This window comes from Haematobia irritans, chromosome 2 (genome assembly GCF_050003625.1).
Source record: "Haematobia irritans isolate KBUSLIRL chromosome 2, ASM5000362v1, whole genome shotgun sequence".
Taxonomy (NCBI): Eukaryota; Metazoa; Arthropoda; class Insecta; order Diptera; family Muscidae; genus Haematobia; species Haematobia irritans.
Genome location: NC_134398.1, coordinates 186568969 through 186585643, shown reverse-complemented (window position 1 = coordinate 186585643; position 16675 = coordinate 186568969). Strand labels below are relative to the sequence as shown.

The following is a 16675-nucleotide window of genomic DNA, read 5'->3' as shown; positions in this document are numbered from 1 at the left end:
TTTTAAAGAGTAGAGTCAGTGGAAGTCTGGCACCAAAACTGAAGTACTGATTAATCACTTCATGGTTTCCACACACGTGTCCCGTACATTTCAAAACAATCTGAATATTTGCTTTTTCGTTTATATACAGAAATAGGGAAGATGTAAAACGGACCGGCTTAAGAAACTCCGGGTAGAAGGTGTTCCCTTTCAACGAATTTTTTTGTTTTTTAATTGTTCTATATTCAAATCGTTGAGCAATCTTCTACATTTCCCATGAATTTCAAGCGTGGTTTGTCAAGGGGAGGTATACTTCTCCTCAACATACCGTACAATAAATCGGAAAAAGTAAAAGTACTTTAAAATTGACCATATTAACATTTGTTAAAGTGTTGGACATGGGGAACATGCCTCTCCCAAACATACACCGGAAAATGAAGCACCCTCTACGTTGCCGGTCATCTTCATATAAATTTAAGTTTTCTTACTTAAAAAGTCCGACAGAAGCCTGTGGAAAAATATTAAAATTATGTACCGAGTTCCCATTTATCGACAATCCTCTACTTTCTATTTTCAAAAAAAAAAATCGGGCAAAGGGGAACCCCCTCTTTCTTCGCTACTCCACGACCAGATATCGTAAATTCACGTACCCTATATTCAAACCACCAAACTTCACTATTCCCCTTTCCCAACCAGACATCGAAAATTCATGTACCCTGTATAAATTTAATCTCCCATTTTCAAGTAAATCAGAGAAGGTTAGAGTTTGCTCTATTTTTTTACAAAGGGTTGTCAATCTCAAGAAAATCTATAAACTTTACTTCCAAAAGTTTAATGGTTTCACGGTATGCACTTGAGGAGAAAGAAGTCTCCCTGTGCCCTTTTATTTTTCCCCGACCAAATATTAAAAAATCGTATAGCTCATATAAATTTCATAATCTCCCCCAAGTTCTTCGTGAAATTTCCGTAAGTCGACAAATTTTATATTTTTTTACTGTACTTTAGAAAAAGTGGGAAAAGGGGAGGCCCCCTCCTCGACAAAATAAAGTAGCTATTCTTTGCCTAGACGCCCCCTTCAATCTGAAAATTTCAAGCAAATCTGATAATTTTCTTCCAATTTTCAAAAAGTCGGGCAAGGGGGAGTTCGCCCTTCCCGTCCAAATATTAAAAAATTGGGTACCCCATAATAAATTCATAACCTCACGGCGTGTTCTCTGTAAATCTGAGAATTTTAATCTGAGAATTTTTGTTTTTTACAGTATTTTAAACAAAAGTCGTATAAAGGGGTGGCCCACCTCCGTGATCCAATATCGAAAAATAACGTAGCGTGTTTTTGTCTAAACATCACGCCTAACCTTCCTTGGAAATTTCATCCAAATCGGAGTTGAAAATGTCGGGCGAGGGGGATGTCCCCCTCCCCCACCAGATATCAAACAATGAGGTACCCTATTTTCACCACATGATTACCCCCTACGTTCTCCGAGTATTTTAAATAAAATTATTTTATAACCAACCAAGCAACTGCGATGAATTCAAATTATAAATTTTTGTAATGTACGCTGTATATAAAAAAGGTTTCTCAGTGATAAGAGAAAAGTTCACCAGTGTGGTATCACAATGGACTGAATAGTCTAAGTGAGCCTGATACATCTGTCTGCCAACTAACCTAACCTAGTAGATTGTGTCAAAATTTTATTTCTATAGAAAATTGTCTCAAAATTTTATTTCTATAGAAAATTTTCTTAAAATTTTATTTCTATACAAAAATTTTCTTAAAATTTTATTTCTATAGAAAATTGTCTCAAAACGTTATTTCTATAGAAATAAAATTTTCTCAAAACTTTATTTCTATACAAAAATTTTCTTAAAATTTTATTTCTATACAAAAATTTTCTTAAAATTTTATTCTATAGAAAATTTTCACAAAATTTTATTTCTATAGAAAATTTTCTCAAAACTTTATTTCCATAGAAAATTTTGTTTTTTTGCTTCTTAAGTTCAGTTTTCTGTCTGCATTGTAACTGCGAGGTATTTATACACAGTTTGAAAACAAGTAAGGAAAGTCTAAAGTCGGGCGGGACCGACTATATTATACCCTGCACCACTTTGTAGATCTAAATTTTCGAACCATATCACATCCGTCAAATGTGTTGGGTGCTATATATAAAGGTTTGTCCCAAATACATACATTTAAATATCACTCGATTTGGAGAGAATTTGATAGACATTTACAAAATCTATAGACTCAAAATTTAAGTTGGCTAATGCACTAGGGTGGAACACAATTTTAGTAAAAATTCCCATATTTTTTACTAAAACCTTCCATTTAAATCTGAAGCAATTTTAAGGAAACTTCGCAAAAGTTTATTTATGATTTATCGCTCGATATATATGTATTAGAAGTTTAGGAAAATTAGAATCATTTTTACAACTTTTCGACTAAGTAGTGGCGATTTAACAAGGAAAATGTTGGTATTTTGACATTTTTTGTCGAAATCAGAAAAACATATATATGGGAGCTATATCTAAATTTGAACCGATTTCAATCAAATTTGGCACACATGACTATATTACTAATTGTACTCCTAGTGTAAAATTTCAACCAAATCGGGCCAAAACTCTGGCTTCTGGGGCCATATAAGTCCATATCGGGCGAAAAATATATATGGAAGCTATATATAAATCTGAACCGATTTCAATCAAATTTGGCACACATGACTATACTACCAATTGTACTCCTTGTGCAAAATTTCAAGCTAATCGGGATAAAACTCTGGCTTCTGGGTCCATATAAGTGCATATCGGGTGAAAGATATATATGGGAGCTATATCTAAATCTGAATCGATTTCAACCAAATTTGCCACGCATATCTACAATGCTAAATCTACTCCCTGTGCAAAATTTCACAGGGCCAAAACTCTGGCTTTTAGGACCATATTAGTCCATATCGGGCGAAAGATATATATGGGAGCTATATCTAAATCTGAACCGATTTCAATCAAATTTTGGGCACTTGACTATACCACTAATTGTACTCCTAGTGCAAAATTTCAACCAAATTCGGCCAAAAATCTGGCTTCTGGGGCCATATAAGTCCATATCGGGCGAAAGATATATATGGGAGCTATATCTAAATCTTAACCGATTTCAATCAAATTTTGCACACTTGACTATACGACTAAGTTGTACAAAATTTCAAGCAAATCGGTATAAAACTCTGGCTGCTGGGTCCATATTAGTGCATATCGGGCGAAAGATATATATGGGAGCTACATCTAAATCTGAACCGATTTCTTCCAAAATCAATAGGGTTCTATTCTGACCCAAATTAGGAACATGTGCCAAATTTGAAGGCGATTGGACTTAAATTGCGACCTAGACTTTGATCACAAAAATGTGTTCACAGACAGATGGACGGACGGACAGACGGACATGGTTATATCGATTTAGGACTACCCTGAGCATTATTGCCAAAGACACTATGTGTCTATCTCGCCTCCTTCTGGGTGTTACAAACATATGCACTAACTTATAATACCCTGTTCCACAGTGTGGCGCAGGGTATACAAATTATAGCTTCCGAATTATAGTGAACTTATGCCGCTGTGCCTACTGTTCATTCCAAAAATTAAATTCTAATGCAAAAATTTTACCTCTTATGCCCTACAAGGAAAATCCTTTAATGTGCCATTTTTATTTTATCAATTTAATGATCTAATGTGATTTTTTATGTGATTTTTTTCTTTCAGCCGATTTCGATCCAAATCAAATGTTCCGACATTTCTTCCAATTTAGTGGTGGACCTGGTGGTCAATCATCATTCGGTTTTGAATTTTAAAAGCGAATGAAAAAACTCAAAACAAAAATGTTGCGGTTTATGTAATTACCAGAAATACAAGCGAAAATATACCGCCACAAAAAAACCCCAGGACTCAAACACAGCCAAAAAAAAAACTATCACACAGATCCAACGGCTCCCCGCCCAACTAAATAAAAAACACTATCCAGAACCACAAAATCAGCTGCTATCGGCATTCTGGCCGTCGTCGTTGTCAACATCCGTGTTCCGAAAACTTTGCAAAACGCAACAAATACAATGGAAATTTAAACCGAAAGATATACTTAATTAGAAAAACAAAATGAAGAATCCTTGTTTTTTTTTTGCATGAATATAATAAAAACAAAATGATTTAAAGAAAATAATATAGTTTTTAAAAATTCTAAAAAGTAATTTATTTTAGTTTTTTTTTATATTTGCTCACAAAAAAATACCACACATAGAATTTTTTTTTTTTTTTTTTTTGTGGGTAGAGAAGTTTATAGATTCAGTGACTTGATTTTTGTTTTGATTTTAAAGAGATGTTGATCTTTACTAATTAATAATTAAAAAAAAAAAACAAAAAATTGCCATATGCATATATATATGGTCTACTTAATAAAGTTAAATGATCTTAAAATCGAATGTAATAACTCTCTAGAGACAAATCAGAAATTTCAGAAAATATATTCTGATTAACGGTTTGCGAAAAAAAACTAAAAAATAAAAACTATAGACAAATATTAATTTTTTTCTAACTTTTCCATAATGACAGTCTTATAAATGCAAACTCTATAATAATAAAAAAAATAATAGAAAACTAAACAGAAATAATATTCATTATAAATATTTCAAAAGTAAACTGTAAAAGATTTTTATTTTACCACCGAATTCATTTGTTTTTTAAAAAGAAAGATTTGACTTTGGAAATTTTATTTTTAAATTTCAATGTGTCCAAAATCTTTTATTCAAGCTCAATGTCAAAAAAATTATATTAATAAAACTTATATAAAATGTCATTATTTTTTTTTCTAAGTTAAGTATAGTTCTTCTTCAAGTAATAATTTAATTTAAATTTTCTTCTATATTTAATTGTAAGCCTTTGTTTCATTTATTTATATAAATGGTTAAACATTTTCTTTTTTTTGTTCATTTCTATTTTAATTTACTTTTTTATATGTTTTCGTTTAATATGAATTTCTAAAACAACCATCCCCCTAAATATGTGTTCGAAAATCATTTTCATTTTATTTCTCATAGTGTGATTTGCTTTAAAAGCACACAATATGGAAATTAAAATTAAAGAATCGAAATTAGCAATTTTAATTTTTTTATATAGATTTTTGTTTTCTTTTTAGTTATGAGTGGTTTATAGTCTATTGTTATTGTTAATTATATATTAATTATTATATAGTTAATGTAAACTTATACGATAAATCTAAAAACCAACAAACACTCATATTTTTGTATTTTATTTAATTTTTTTTTTTATTAATTAATTTTTATTACAGCATATTAGGGATTGTTATCAGATATAAAATTCGAAATGTCCTGCTTTGGTGATCAATTAAAGATTTTGTTGAAAAATTTTCATTCATGGCCAAAATCGCCTTAAGTCAACCAATCGATATTAACAAAATTCAATTAATCAACTATTGATCAAAATCGTGTAGGCGACTTTTATAATAGACCAAAAACCATTAGCTCAAAATTCAATGGACTTGAATTGATTAACAAAAATTCGAATTGAGTTCGAAAATTGAACTTCGCTATTACGGATTTTTTATACACAGAAAAAATTAATTTCGTGATTGAATCATAAGAAATTTTTTTTTGAAGTGTCTTCAATCCCAGAAATGATAGTATCAATTAAAAAATTAATTTTATACTATAAAATTTTGGGATTGATTTTTGTTTCAATTGAAAATTTTGTTGATTAAAATTTTCATTGAATATTTTTAGGACTTTAAATGGAACAATTTTCGTGAAACTTGTTTTTTTTGTGTAAGCAAAAAATCGAAGTCGGAACTCGAAATAGTCTTTTGGAATTAGATTTTTATTTCGGAAATCATAGAAAAATTGCAAATGTCATGCTTTGGCAATCTGTTAGAGGCTTCAAAAAATTTCATTTTTGGCCAAAATCGCCTTATATCAACCAATCGATGTTAACCAAATTCAATTAATATCGATCAAATTCGATTAGTCGGCTTTTATGATAGACCAAATTCGATTTCCACAAAATTGAATATGTATTCCGAAATGGTCCTTAATCCATTGAATAAAACTTGGAATTGAATTTGAAAATTGATTTTCGTTATTTCCGGTTTTTATAACTAAAAAATAAAAGTCAAAATACGAAATTGTCTTCTTCGAATTCGTTTTTTTTTTTTTTGTATGAAATCATAGACAAATTCGAAATGTCCGGCTATTTGATCTGTTAAAGATTTGTTGAAAAAAAAAACGTTTGGTCAAAACCCGACTTAAATTAACAAGTCGATTTTTTTATGTGGGCCAAATTTAATTTTTCAACTAATGATATTTATTAAAAAAAGACCCATAGCAGGTTTTTAATAAATCTATTCTCTCAAATTTGAAATTGAATTAAAACTTGGACTTTGTTATTTCGGCTTTTTTTATTAACTGGAAATTCCACTTTTTAATAACTCCCAACTGATTCTTTCTTTGCCCACATATATATGTTGTAATATAAATTAATTATTTTTCATTCACATTTCTTTATGCTTTTTTAAATTTTGTTTTACATCAAAACGCTGCTAAACAAATGTATAAACAAAAATTACTATTTATATTTCAAATAATAATAATAATAATAATACGAAATAAATCATGCAAACTACAATTTAGTCATTTATATTTTACAAAACAAAAACAAAATATTCATTACTTATGGTTTTAAGGTATGTTTAATTAATTATAAATAACAATAATATAAATGAACTTTTCAATAGAATTGTCAAGCAAGAACAATACAACCAACAACAAATAAAGAATCACTTGTTGTGGTGGAAAACTCGAAAATTAATTTTTTTCTTGATGATAGTAAAGAGGGAAAATTACGAAATTAATTTGAAAAATTTTGCCAAGGGGATTTACTTGTTGATTTTTAGTACCGTTTTTTGTCCCCTCTTATGGAAAGTAAGCAGCATATAAATCTTTCAGTATGCTGCCCTGTCAAATCCCAAAAAAATGTCCCATAAATTATTGAGAACTATTATTATGGTTAACTTTCTTGTGTTCCAACCTATATACCGTCGGAAATCAAAACGATGGCGTCTTACCTCATCCCAGTATGTCAAGTTTACTTTGGTCATTTAGTGGGGGCGCTAGTGACCTATCGGCATAGGCTCAGGTTTGACAAGCATAATGACTATGTAAATATGTATGCCTTCCTATTGATTTCTTTCTTCTTACTATCCATTTTTTGACGGTCTTTTTTCTTGAAGAATTGATTTTTAAGGTAATAGAGTTTTTCATTTGTTGCTTTGAATTGTTTCCTCTTCAAGTTATAAAAATATTTCATGTTGCTTTTACAGATTTAATACCGACTAAACGTTAAGTGCACCAGAGACATCTATTGGTTGATAAGATAATTTCAATGCTAAGTAACGGTGCAATTGAGACGCTAGATGTCACTACATGTATAATCTTGGAAAAAATTAAATATTGTTCATTGGCCGTTCCAACAACAGAGATGCAACATCAACAATATATTTTATTTGATTTCTTCTGAAAAGTGAACACTCGTTATTGAATTCTATTCTCCTTAAACTTGGAAACGATAGTATGCTATATCGTATAGCAAATAATAGTAATTCAAATGCCTTTTTGCCAGTACTGTTATGGCTCTTGTTTCCAAATTAGGACGCTTTCCCAAAAATCCATTTATGAATAAAAAAAATTAACGGAATAAACTCTGCTGTAGAAAATCAGTAATTTTTTACAAATTGAAAAAATTATTTCTAAATCTCATTTTGCAAAATTTAATATCTATAGAAATTTTTGTGAAATATGTATTTCTACAGAAAATGTTGTCAAAATATCATTTCTACAGAAAATGTTGTCTAAATTTTATTATAGGAAATGTCGTCAAAATTGCATTTTTATAGAAAATTTTGTCAAAATTCTATTTCTATAAAAAATTTTATTTCCATGAGAAATTTTGTCAAAGTTTTATTTCTATAGAAAATTTTGTAAAAATTTTATTTCTATAGAAAATTTTGTCAAAATTGTATTTCTGTAGAAAATTTTGTAAACATTTTATTTCTATAGAAAATTTTGTCAAAATTTTATTTCTATAGAAAATTTTGCAAACTTTTACTTCTACAGGAAACGTCAAAAATTTGTTTCCATGAGAAATTTTGTCAAAATTTTACTACATAGAGAATTTTTTCAAAATTTTTCTTCTATAGGAAATATTGCCAAAATTTTATTTCTATAGGAAATTTTGTAAAATTTGTTTCTATAGGAAACGTCAAAATTGTATTTGCATGAGGAATTTTGTCGAAATTATATTTCTATAGAAAATTTTGTCAAAATTTTATTTCTATAGGAAATTTTGTCAAAATTCTATTTCTATAGGAAATTTTGTCAAAATTCTGTTTCTATAGGAAATTTTGTCAAAATTTTATTTCCAATATAAAACACATCAATAATCGATTGTTTCTATAACCTCAAGCCGAACAAAATTAATAATCAGAATAATCATAAAATAGGTCAAGAATACTCAAAAAAAATTATTTCTGTAGAAAATTTTGTCAAAATTTTATTTCTATAAAAATATAAAAATTTTGTCAAAATTTTATTTATTTATTTACAAAATTAGGCTTATAGTATAATATAAGAATAATATTACAATAGTAGCATTGGCTACAGAGGCCATCAGCTAAGTCAAAATTTTATTTCTATACAAAATTTTGTCAAAATTTTATTTCTATACAAAATTTTATCAAAATTTTATTTCTATACAAAATTTTGTCAACATTTTATTTCCATATAAAATTTTATTTCTATAGAAAATTGTGCCAACTTTTACTTCTATAGGAAACGTCAAAAATTTATTTCCGTTAGAAACTTTGTCAAAATTTTATTTCTATAGAAAATTTTGTCAAAATTCTATTTCTTAAGAAAATTTTGTCAAAATTTTATTTCTATAGGAAACGTTAAATTTTTATTTCCATGAGAAATTTTGTCAAAATTGTATTGCAATAGGAAATTTTTTCAAAATTTTAATTTTATAGAAATTTTTGCGAACATTTTTTTTTTTTTGTATAGGAAATTTTGTTAAAATTCTATTTCTAAAGAAAATTTTGTCAAAATTTTATTTCTATAGGAAACGTCAAATTTTTATTTCCATGAGAAATTTTGTCAAAATTTTATTGTTACAGGAATTTTTTTTTTTAATTTTATTTTTATAGAAATTTTTGTGAACATTTTATTTCTATAGAAAATTTTGTCAAAATTTTATTTCCATAGAAAATTTTGTCAACATTTTATTTCTATAGGAAATTTTGTCAAAATTCTAATTCTATGGCTGATAAGTCCCCGGTCTGACACATAGATGGCGTCGCTAGTATTAAATGCATATTATTTTTATATAGTACCAACCTTCAAATGATTCGTGTCAAAATTTGACGTCTGTAAGTCAATTAGTTTGTGAGATAGAGCGTCTTTTGTGAAGCAACTTTTGTTATTGTGAAAACAATGGAATAAAAGCAATTTCGTGTTTTGATAAAATACTGTTTTCTGAAGGGGAAAAATACGGTGGAAGCAAAAACTTGGCTTGATAATGAGTTTCCGGACTCTACCCCAGGGAAATGAACAATAATTGATTGGTATGCAAAATTCAAGCGTGGTGAAATGAGCATGGAGGACTCTGAACGCAGTGGACGCCCGAAAGAGGTGGCTACCAAGGAAAACATCAAAAAAAAATTCCACAAAATGATTTTGTATGACCGTAAAATGAAGTTGATCGAGATAGCAGAGGCCTTAAAGATATCAAAGGAACGTGTTGGTCATATCATTCATCAATATTTGGATATGCGGAAGCTCTGTGCGAAATGGGTGCCGCGCGAGCTCACATTTGACCAAAAACAACAACGTGTTGATGATTCTGAGCGGTGTTTGCAGCTGTTAACTCGTAATACACCCGAGTTTTTCCGTCTAAATGTGACAATGGATGAAACATGGCTCCATCACTACACTCCTGAGTCCAATCGACAGTCGGCTGAGTGGACAGCGACCGGTGAACCGTCTCCGAAGCGTGGAAAGATTCAAAAGTCCGCTGGCAAAGTAAGGCCTCTGTTTTTTTGGGATGCGCATAGAATAATTTTTATCGATTATCTTGAGAAGGGAAAAACCATCAACAGTGACTAGTATATGGCGTTATTGGAGCGTTTGAAGGTCGAAATCGCGGCAAAACGGCCCCATATGAAGAAGAAAAAAGTGTTGTTCCACCAAGACAACGCATCGTGCCACAAGTCATTGAGAACCATGACAAAAATTCATGAATTGGACTTCGAATTGCTTCCCCACCCACCGTATTCTCCAGATCTGGCCCCCAGCGACATTTTCTTGTTCTAAGACCTTAAAAGGATACTCGCAGGGAAAAAATTTGGCTGCAATGAAGGGGTGATCGCCGAAACTGAGACCTATTTTGAGGCAAAACCGAAGGAGTACTACCAAAATGGTATCAAAAAATTGGAAGATCGTTATAATCGTTGTATCGCTCTTGAAGGGATCTATGTTGAATAAGAAAAACGAATTTTGACAAAAAATGTGTTTTTCTTTGTTAGACCGGGGACTTATCAGCCAACCTGTTATTTCTATAAGAAATTTTGTAAAAATTTAATTTCAGTAGAAAATGTTGTCACAATTTTATTGCTATAGACAATTTTGTCAAAATTTTATTCCTATTTTGTCATAATATTATTTCTACAGAAAATTTTATCTAATTTTTTTATTTTTCTACAGGAAATGTCACAATTCTAGTTCTATAGAAAATTTTGTCACAATTCCATTTCTATAGAAAATTTTATCAAAATTTTATTTCTATTGGAAATTTCACAATTCTATTTCTATAGAAAATTTTGGCTAAATTTTATTTCTATAGAAACATTTGTCTAAATTTTATTTCTATAGAAAACTTTGTTCAAGTTTTATTTCTATAAGAAATTTTGTCAAAATTTATTTCTATAGGAAACGTCAAAATTGTATTTCCATGAGAAATTTTGTCAAAATTTTATTGCTATAGGGAATTTTTTCAAACTTTTATTGAATAGAATATGCCTCCATTTCAACAGCCGTTGCACTGAATTTGTATCACTTCTTTAGGTGTGATCCGGTTTCAATATTGTGGATGTAAATTAAAAAATTCTGTGATATTTTGTCAAATAAATAATTTTTATAATTTTTTATAATTTTTAATGGATTCTAACGCTCGTCGGAAACGTTTGACCTCAAATATTTTCAAAAATTAAAAATTTTTTCAGATTGGATTTAGCATTTTTTTCGACAAAATTTAAATAATTTGTACCATTTTATGAATTCTTATTCTGTTTTTAACGTATTTGAAACAAAAAAAGTTAAAATCATCCATTAAAAGTATGAAAAAACCAAGTTATAAAAAATTGAATTAAAAGAACTTCCTGTGTAGTTAAAATAAAGAACAATTTTTTTTTCTGGGTAGTTAAGTCAATGCATGGTTTTAAGCTTAAATAAAAAAAAACAACAAAATTTTATTACTCTAGAAAATGTTGTCAAATTTTTATTACATTAGAAAATTTTGTCAACATTTGATTTCTTTAGAAAATGTTGTCAACATTTTGTTTAATAGAAAACTTTCTATAAAAATTGAAGTACATCTTACATTTTTGGTAGAAATCTACCAACTGTGGCAATCGTGACTCCAAGACCCAAGTTCCCAATTCAAAAATTTCGTTCCCGTCCACTCACACTCTTTGCAGGGCTGCCAATAAAATTTTAAGAAAAATCGTCACTTTTTCCCGAAAAAATCGTCATAATCGGCACTTGCATTATAAAAATCGTCCAAAAATCGGTAATTTAAATATTAATATTAAAATAAATGCATCCAGATTTTATATCCTAACCACATAGTGTTTAGGGAATAATAACTTTTATTGACTTTGGACTCCATAAGACAAACTGATCGACTCAGAATCATCTCCTGAGTCGATCTATTCGTATTCGTCCGTTCATCGGTCGGTCTGTCTATGTATTGTTCGCAGGATTCCTGACGTAATTATTTTGTTGAATTGGTTCAGTGCTTTTTGGGCACAAGGACGAACGCTATTGAATTTGGAAAAAAATCGGATCACATATAGGCATCGCCCGATTTCAACAAATGGGGTCGTATTGAGCTAAATAGGTTGTCTTCAAATTTAATACAAGGTAAAGTACCCTTAAAGTAGGCAAAATTTAATCGAAATCGGTTGAGATTTAGATTTTTCCAAATTTTTGAAGCGAGTAAATATCGTCATTTTCGACGCAAAAATCGGAAACCGCTATTTTTTGAGTCAAAAATCGTCAAAATGCCGATAAATCGGCAAAATTGGCAGCCCTGACTCTTTGCATTATAAACAGAGAGAATAAAAAGACAAGAGAACGAAGCAGTGAAGCGAAACTGCGTCAGTAGGTGGCAGTCATGAGGAAAATTTCTCTAATATCATGCAGTTTTTGTCGGCGCTTCTCTCAAATATACAGTTTGCGTCGGCGTCAGTTCAGTTCTATGTCGGCTTTACGAAACGTAAGGAAGATAGGATTTAGAACCTACTTTGTACACAGACAATACAGATTGGTTGTGACAACCGAATTTATTGCCAACCTCCTTTGTGCAGTTGTAGCAATTATCAGTTGGCAGTTGTGTCACCCGACTGATTCGGTCGACACAACTAATGCCTAATGTGGTATTGGTTGGGTCTGCCGACGACATTGGTTGTAGCTACCTTCATCATTCGGTTGTGTTGCCCAACCTTAATTATAATCATGGCCAAATTAAAAACCAATTCCTTCCCAATTAAATATTATATTTTATTTTATTTAAAAATATGAAATGAAAATAAATCTTAACTCATTGTATTTCATATCAAATTATTAAAATTACAATTTATAATTTTTAGCGATTAAGTTGGTTGTAAATCAGCTCGTATATCCTTCGCCATGAATTTGCGCATCATCCTATGTGGCAAAAAATTTTTACTACAAAATAAAAATTGATTAATAAATTAATTAATATAAAGGGTGATTCTTTTGAGGTTAGGATTTTCATGCATTAGTATTTGACAGATCACGTGGGATTTCAGACATGGTGTCAAAGAGAAAGATGCTCAGTATGCTTTGACATTTCATCATGAATAGACTTACTAACGAGCAACGCTTGCAAATCATTGAATTTTATTACCAAAATCAGTGGCAGAAAATCCGCTTTTTTATCGACAAATTTTGTTCAGCGATGAGGCTCATTTCTGGTTGAATGGCTACGTAAATAAGCAAAATTGCCGCATTTGGAGTGAAGAGCAACCAGAAGCCGTTCAAGAACTGCCCATGCATCCCGAAAAATGCACTGTTTGGTGTGGTTTGTACGCTGGTGGAATCATTGGACCGTATTTTTTCAAAGATGCTGTTGGACGCAACGTTACGGTGAATGGCGATCGCTATCGTTCGATGCTAACAAACTTTTTGTTGCCAAAAATGGAAGAACTGAACTTGGTTGACATGTGGTTTCAACAAGATGGCGCTACATGCCACACAGCTCGCGATTCTATGGCCATTTTGAGGGAAAACTTCGGAGAACAATTCATCTCAAGAAATGGACCGGTAAGTTGGCCACCAAGATCATGCGATTTGACGCCTTTAGACTATTTTTTGTGGGGCTACGTCAAGTCTAAAGTCTACAGAAATAAGCCAGCAACTATTCCAGCTTTGGAAGACAACATTTCCGAAGAAATTCGGCCTATTCCGGCCGAAATGCTCGAAAAAGTTGCCCAAAATTGGACTTTCCGAATGGACCACCTAAGACGCAGCCGCGGTCAACATTTAAATGAAATTATCTTCAAAAAGTAAATGTCATGGACCAATCTAACGTTTCAAATAAAGAACCGATGAGATTTTGCAAATTTTATGCGTTTTTTTAAAAAAAAAAAGTTATCAAGCTCTTAACAAATCACCCTTTATATTCGTATCGAAAACAACTAAATACGCAGAAAGATCGAACCGATATGAACTTTTGCGCGGTAATTAGAGAGCTAGAATTGAAACATGGGGTTTGTTTTATATGGGGGCTATATAACTATAGACCTATATGGATCAGGCTTTGTATGGTTGATAGCGGCTATATACTGGCACAATGTACCAAATTTCAACCGAGTCGAATGAATTATGTTATGGGGCTCCGGAGGTCAAATCTGTGAATCGGTTTCTATGGAGGGTATATATAATTATAGACCGATATGGACCAATTTTTCATGTTTGTTGAATACCATATACTAACACCACGTACCAATGTTCAATCGGATCGGATGAATTTTGCTCCTCCAAGAGACTCCCGAGGTCAAATCTGGGGATCGGTTTATATGGTGACTAAATATAATTACGGACCGATATGGACCTAACACCACGTACCAAATTTCAACCGAATCGGATGAATGTTGCTTCTCTAAGAGGATCCGCAAGCCAAATCTGGGGGTCGGTTTATATGGGGGCAATATGTATTTGCAATACCATCCGACCTACATCAATAACAACTACTTGTGTCAAGTTTGAAGTCGATAGCTTGTTTCGTTCGGAAGTTAACGTGATTTCAATAGACGGACGGACATGGCTAGATCGACTCAGAATTTCAGCTCGACTAAGAATATATATACTTTAAGAATATATATACTCAGAGCAATATCTCGATACCCTCCACCCCATCCTATGGTGGAGGGTATAATACCCAACACAATGGAGGACACACAAGAAATTTACTTGAAGACTCATCTCGTAACATATTGCATGAACATCTGCACCTGTTTAGCTGATTTGTACTGATCGTTACTAACATATTGAGATTATAGCAGATTACAAATATTTACTTGTTGCCGACGTCGCCAGCTATCGAGAGAGTTTATATGTTATTTGCTTTAGCACGGAATTAAGTTGTCAACCTCTCTGGCCAGTGGCCAGTAATTTACTAATCTAAAAGACAAAAGTTTTGATTAATTGATCAAATGACAGACTGGATGCTAGGGTTAAATACCTGTTGGAACTGTGAAGATTGGTACATTAAAGTGGTATCTCGGAGCACTCCTTGACCATTGAGGAAGGGTATTTATCATCCGATCTATTACATTCCGAGTTCTCCAGAAGATTAAAAATTAAAAAAATACGTCTTCCTTAGACATGAAATTAATATTTTAATAGAAATGACATTTGTACAATAATTCAAATGGCATTCGGTTGTGAAAGCCATCCGTAAGTTGTGATAACAAAGTGAAAGTTATGACGATTAATTACGGCAGGTTGTGTCATCCGAATACGGGCAAAATTTTTTAAAGTAGAGACATTTAGCTCCTACAACTGTCTGTCTTCTATCACAAACGTAAATCCATTGAAATAATCGAAACATTGCAGTAGAGACCCACGTATGATTGCAAATATAGTACATAGATTGGGGCAATTGATATTTAATTATAAATGTAGAATATTCATTACTTCAACCGATTTCCAACCAATCTCTTCTCTGTGTGTAGTAACAAATGTTCTTTTGTATAAATGTTTTCATTCCATTAAACTGTTTGGCAGACAATTTGAAATTATAACTGCCGATGACTTTATAAAGAATTTATCAAAACAGCGCTTCGACTGCAACGACGGTAATACCAAAGCTGCAGGCATTGTGCGACATCTATACGGTTGACATTTGTTGTTTTTGTAGCAGAGAGCTTTTCGTTATCTTGTTTTTTTATTCTCTCTGTTCTGTGAGCGCCTGAAAGTATGCAAAGATTTAGCGTTACAATTTATGAAACTATCAAGTTGGGCGCCTACAAAGATGGACCTTTAACCAAATACAAAGTTTATCTTTTTTAAGTTAAAGAGAGGTTTGTATGATATTAGAAAAGGATATGTATAAATTCCTGTATGGTTATCGAAAAATAAAACACATTTTACTTTAAATTTTTTTATGTTCCACACACATATATATTTTTATTATAATTACTATTTTTTTGTATTTTTTTCTTGATTTTTAGGTACACATTTATTTCAACGAAAATCATCAAAAATTTCATTTTTGGGTTTTATTTGTTTTTTATGTTTTTTCCAAAATGATGAATAGAAAAAATATGCAAAAAAGCATCCATTCAAAATAAATATGTTGTTGTATGTTATAGTAGATTTTTTACATGTTTTGTTTGTATTTGACTAAAAAAATATTATTTCACTAACTAGAGGAGGGTGTAATTGTACAAGTAAATATAAAGTTTGTTTTTGTTATTGAATAAGTTTGCTTTTGTAATTTAGGTAAAAATTTTATAAAAATTTTAAATAGTATAAACTTAAAAAAAAAAAAAAATAAAATATTAATAAAAATAACAAAAATTTTTATACATAAAAATTTATTGGTCAACATTTTGCTTTAGGTTTAGCATTTACTTAATAAAATATAATATTTATATATAGTATCAAAATAATTTCTTTTCAAATTAAATATATGATAAACTAAAGCAAAAAAGTCTTAGAACATAATGTATTTTTTTAAATTTCCTTCCTATGGATTTATATTTACAGCTAATTCATCTTTATATTTATACATATAAAAAAATCCTGTTTACAAAAAGGTACATTGATATTTTTAATTTATATTT

At 30.7% G+C, this 16675-nt stretch overlaps 1 protein-coding gene and 1 long non-coding RNA gene across 3 annotated transcripts in view; one reads left to right on the top strand and one right to left on the bottom strand.

Annotated features, from left to right (window-relative positions):
- Window positions 1–6836, top strand: part of Tpr2 (Tetratricopeptide repeat protein 2) — a 144335-nt gene extending 137499 nt beyond the window's left edge. For both annotated transcript variants that reach the window (XM_075297030.1, XM_075297031.1), the window contains exon 4: window positions 3730–6836. In XM_075297030.1, the coding sequence (XP_075153145.1) occupies window positions 3730–3818 (89 nt within the window). In that variant the 3' untranslated portion in view covers window positions 3819–6836. The remainder of the gene's footprint in view (window positions 1–3729) is intronic.
- A 6116-nt stretch (window positions 6837–12952) lies between these two features.
- Window positions 12953–15232, bottom strand: LOC142224408 (uncharacterized). Its single transcript, XR_012719149.1, has 3 exons — window positions 15070–15232; window positions 14906–15008; window positions 12953–13031 (listed from the first exon to the last, which is right to left on the bottom strand). It is a non-coding gene; the product is annotated as an uncharacterized LOC142224408 (long non-coding RNA).
- Between the last annotated feature and the right edge of the window lie 1443 nt (window positions 15233–16675).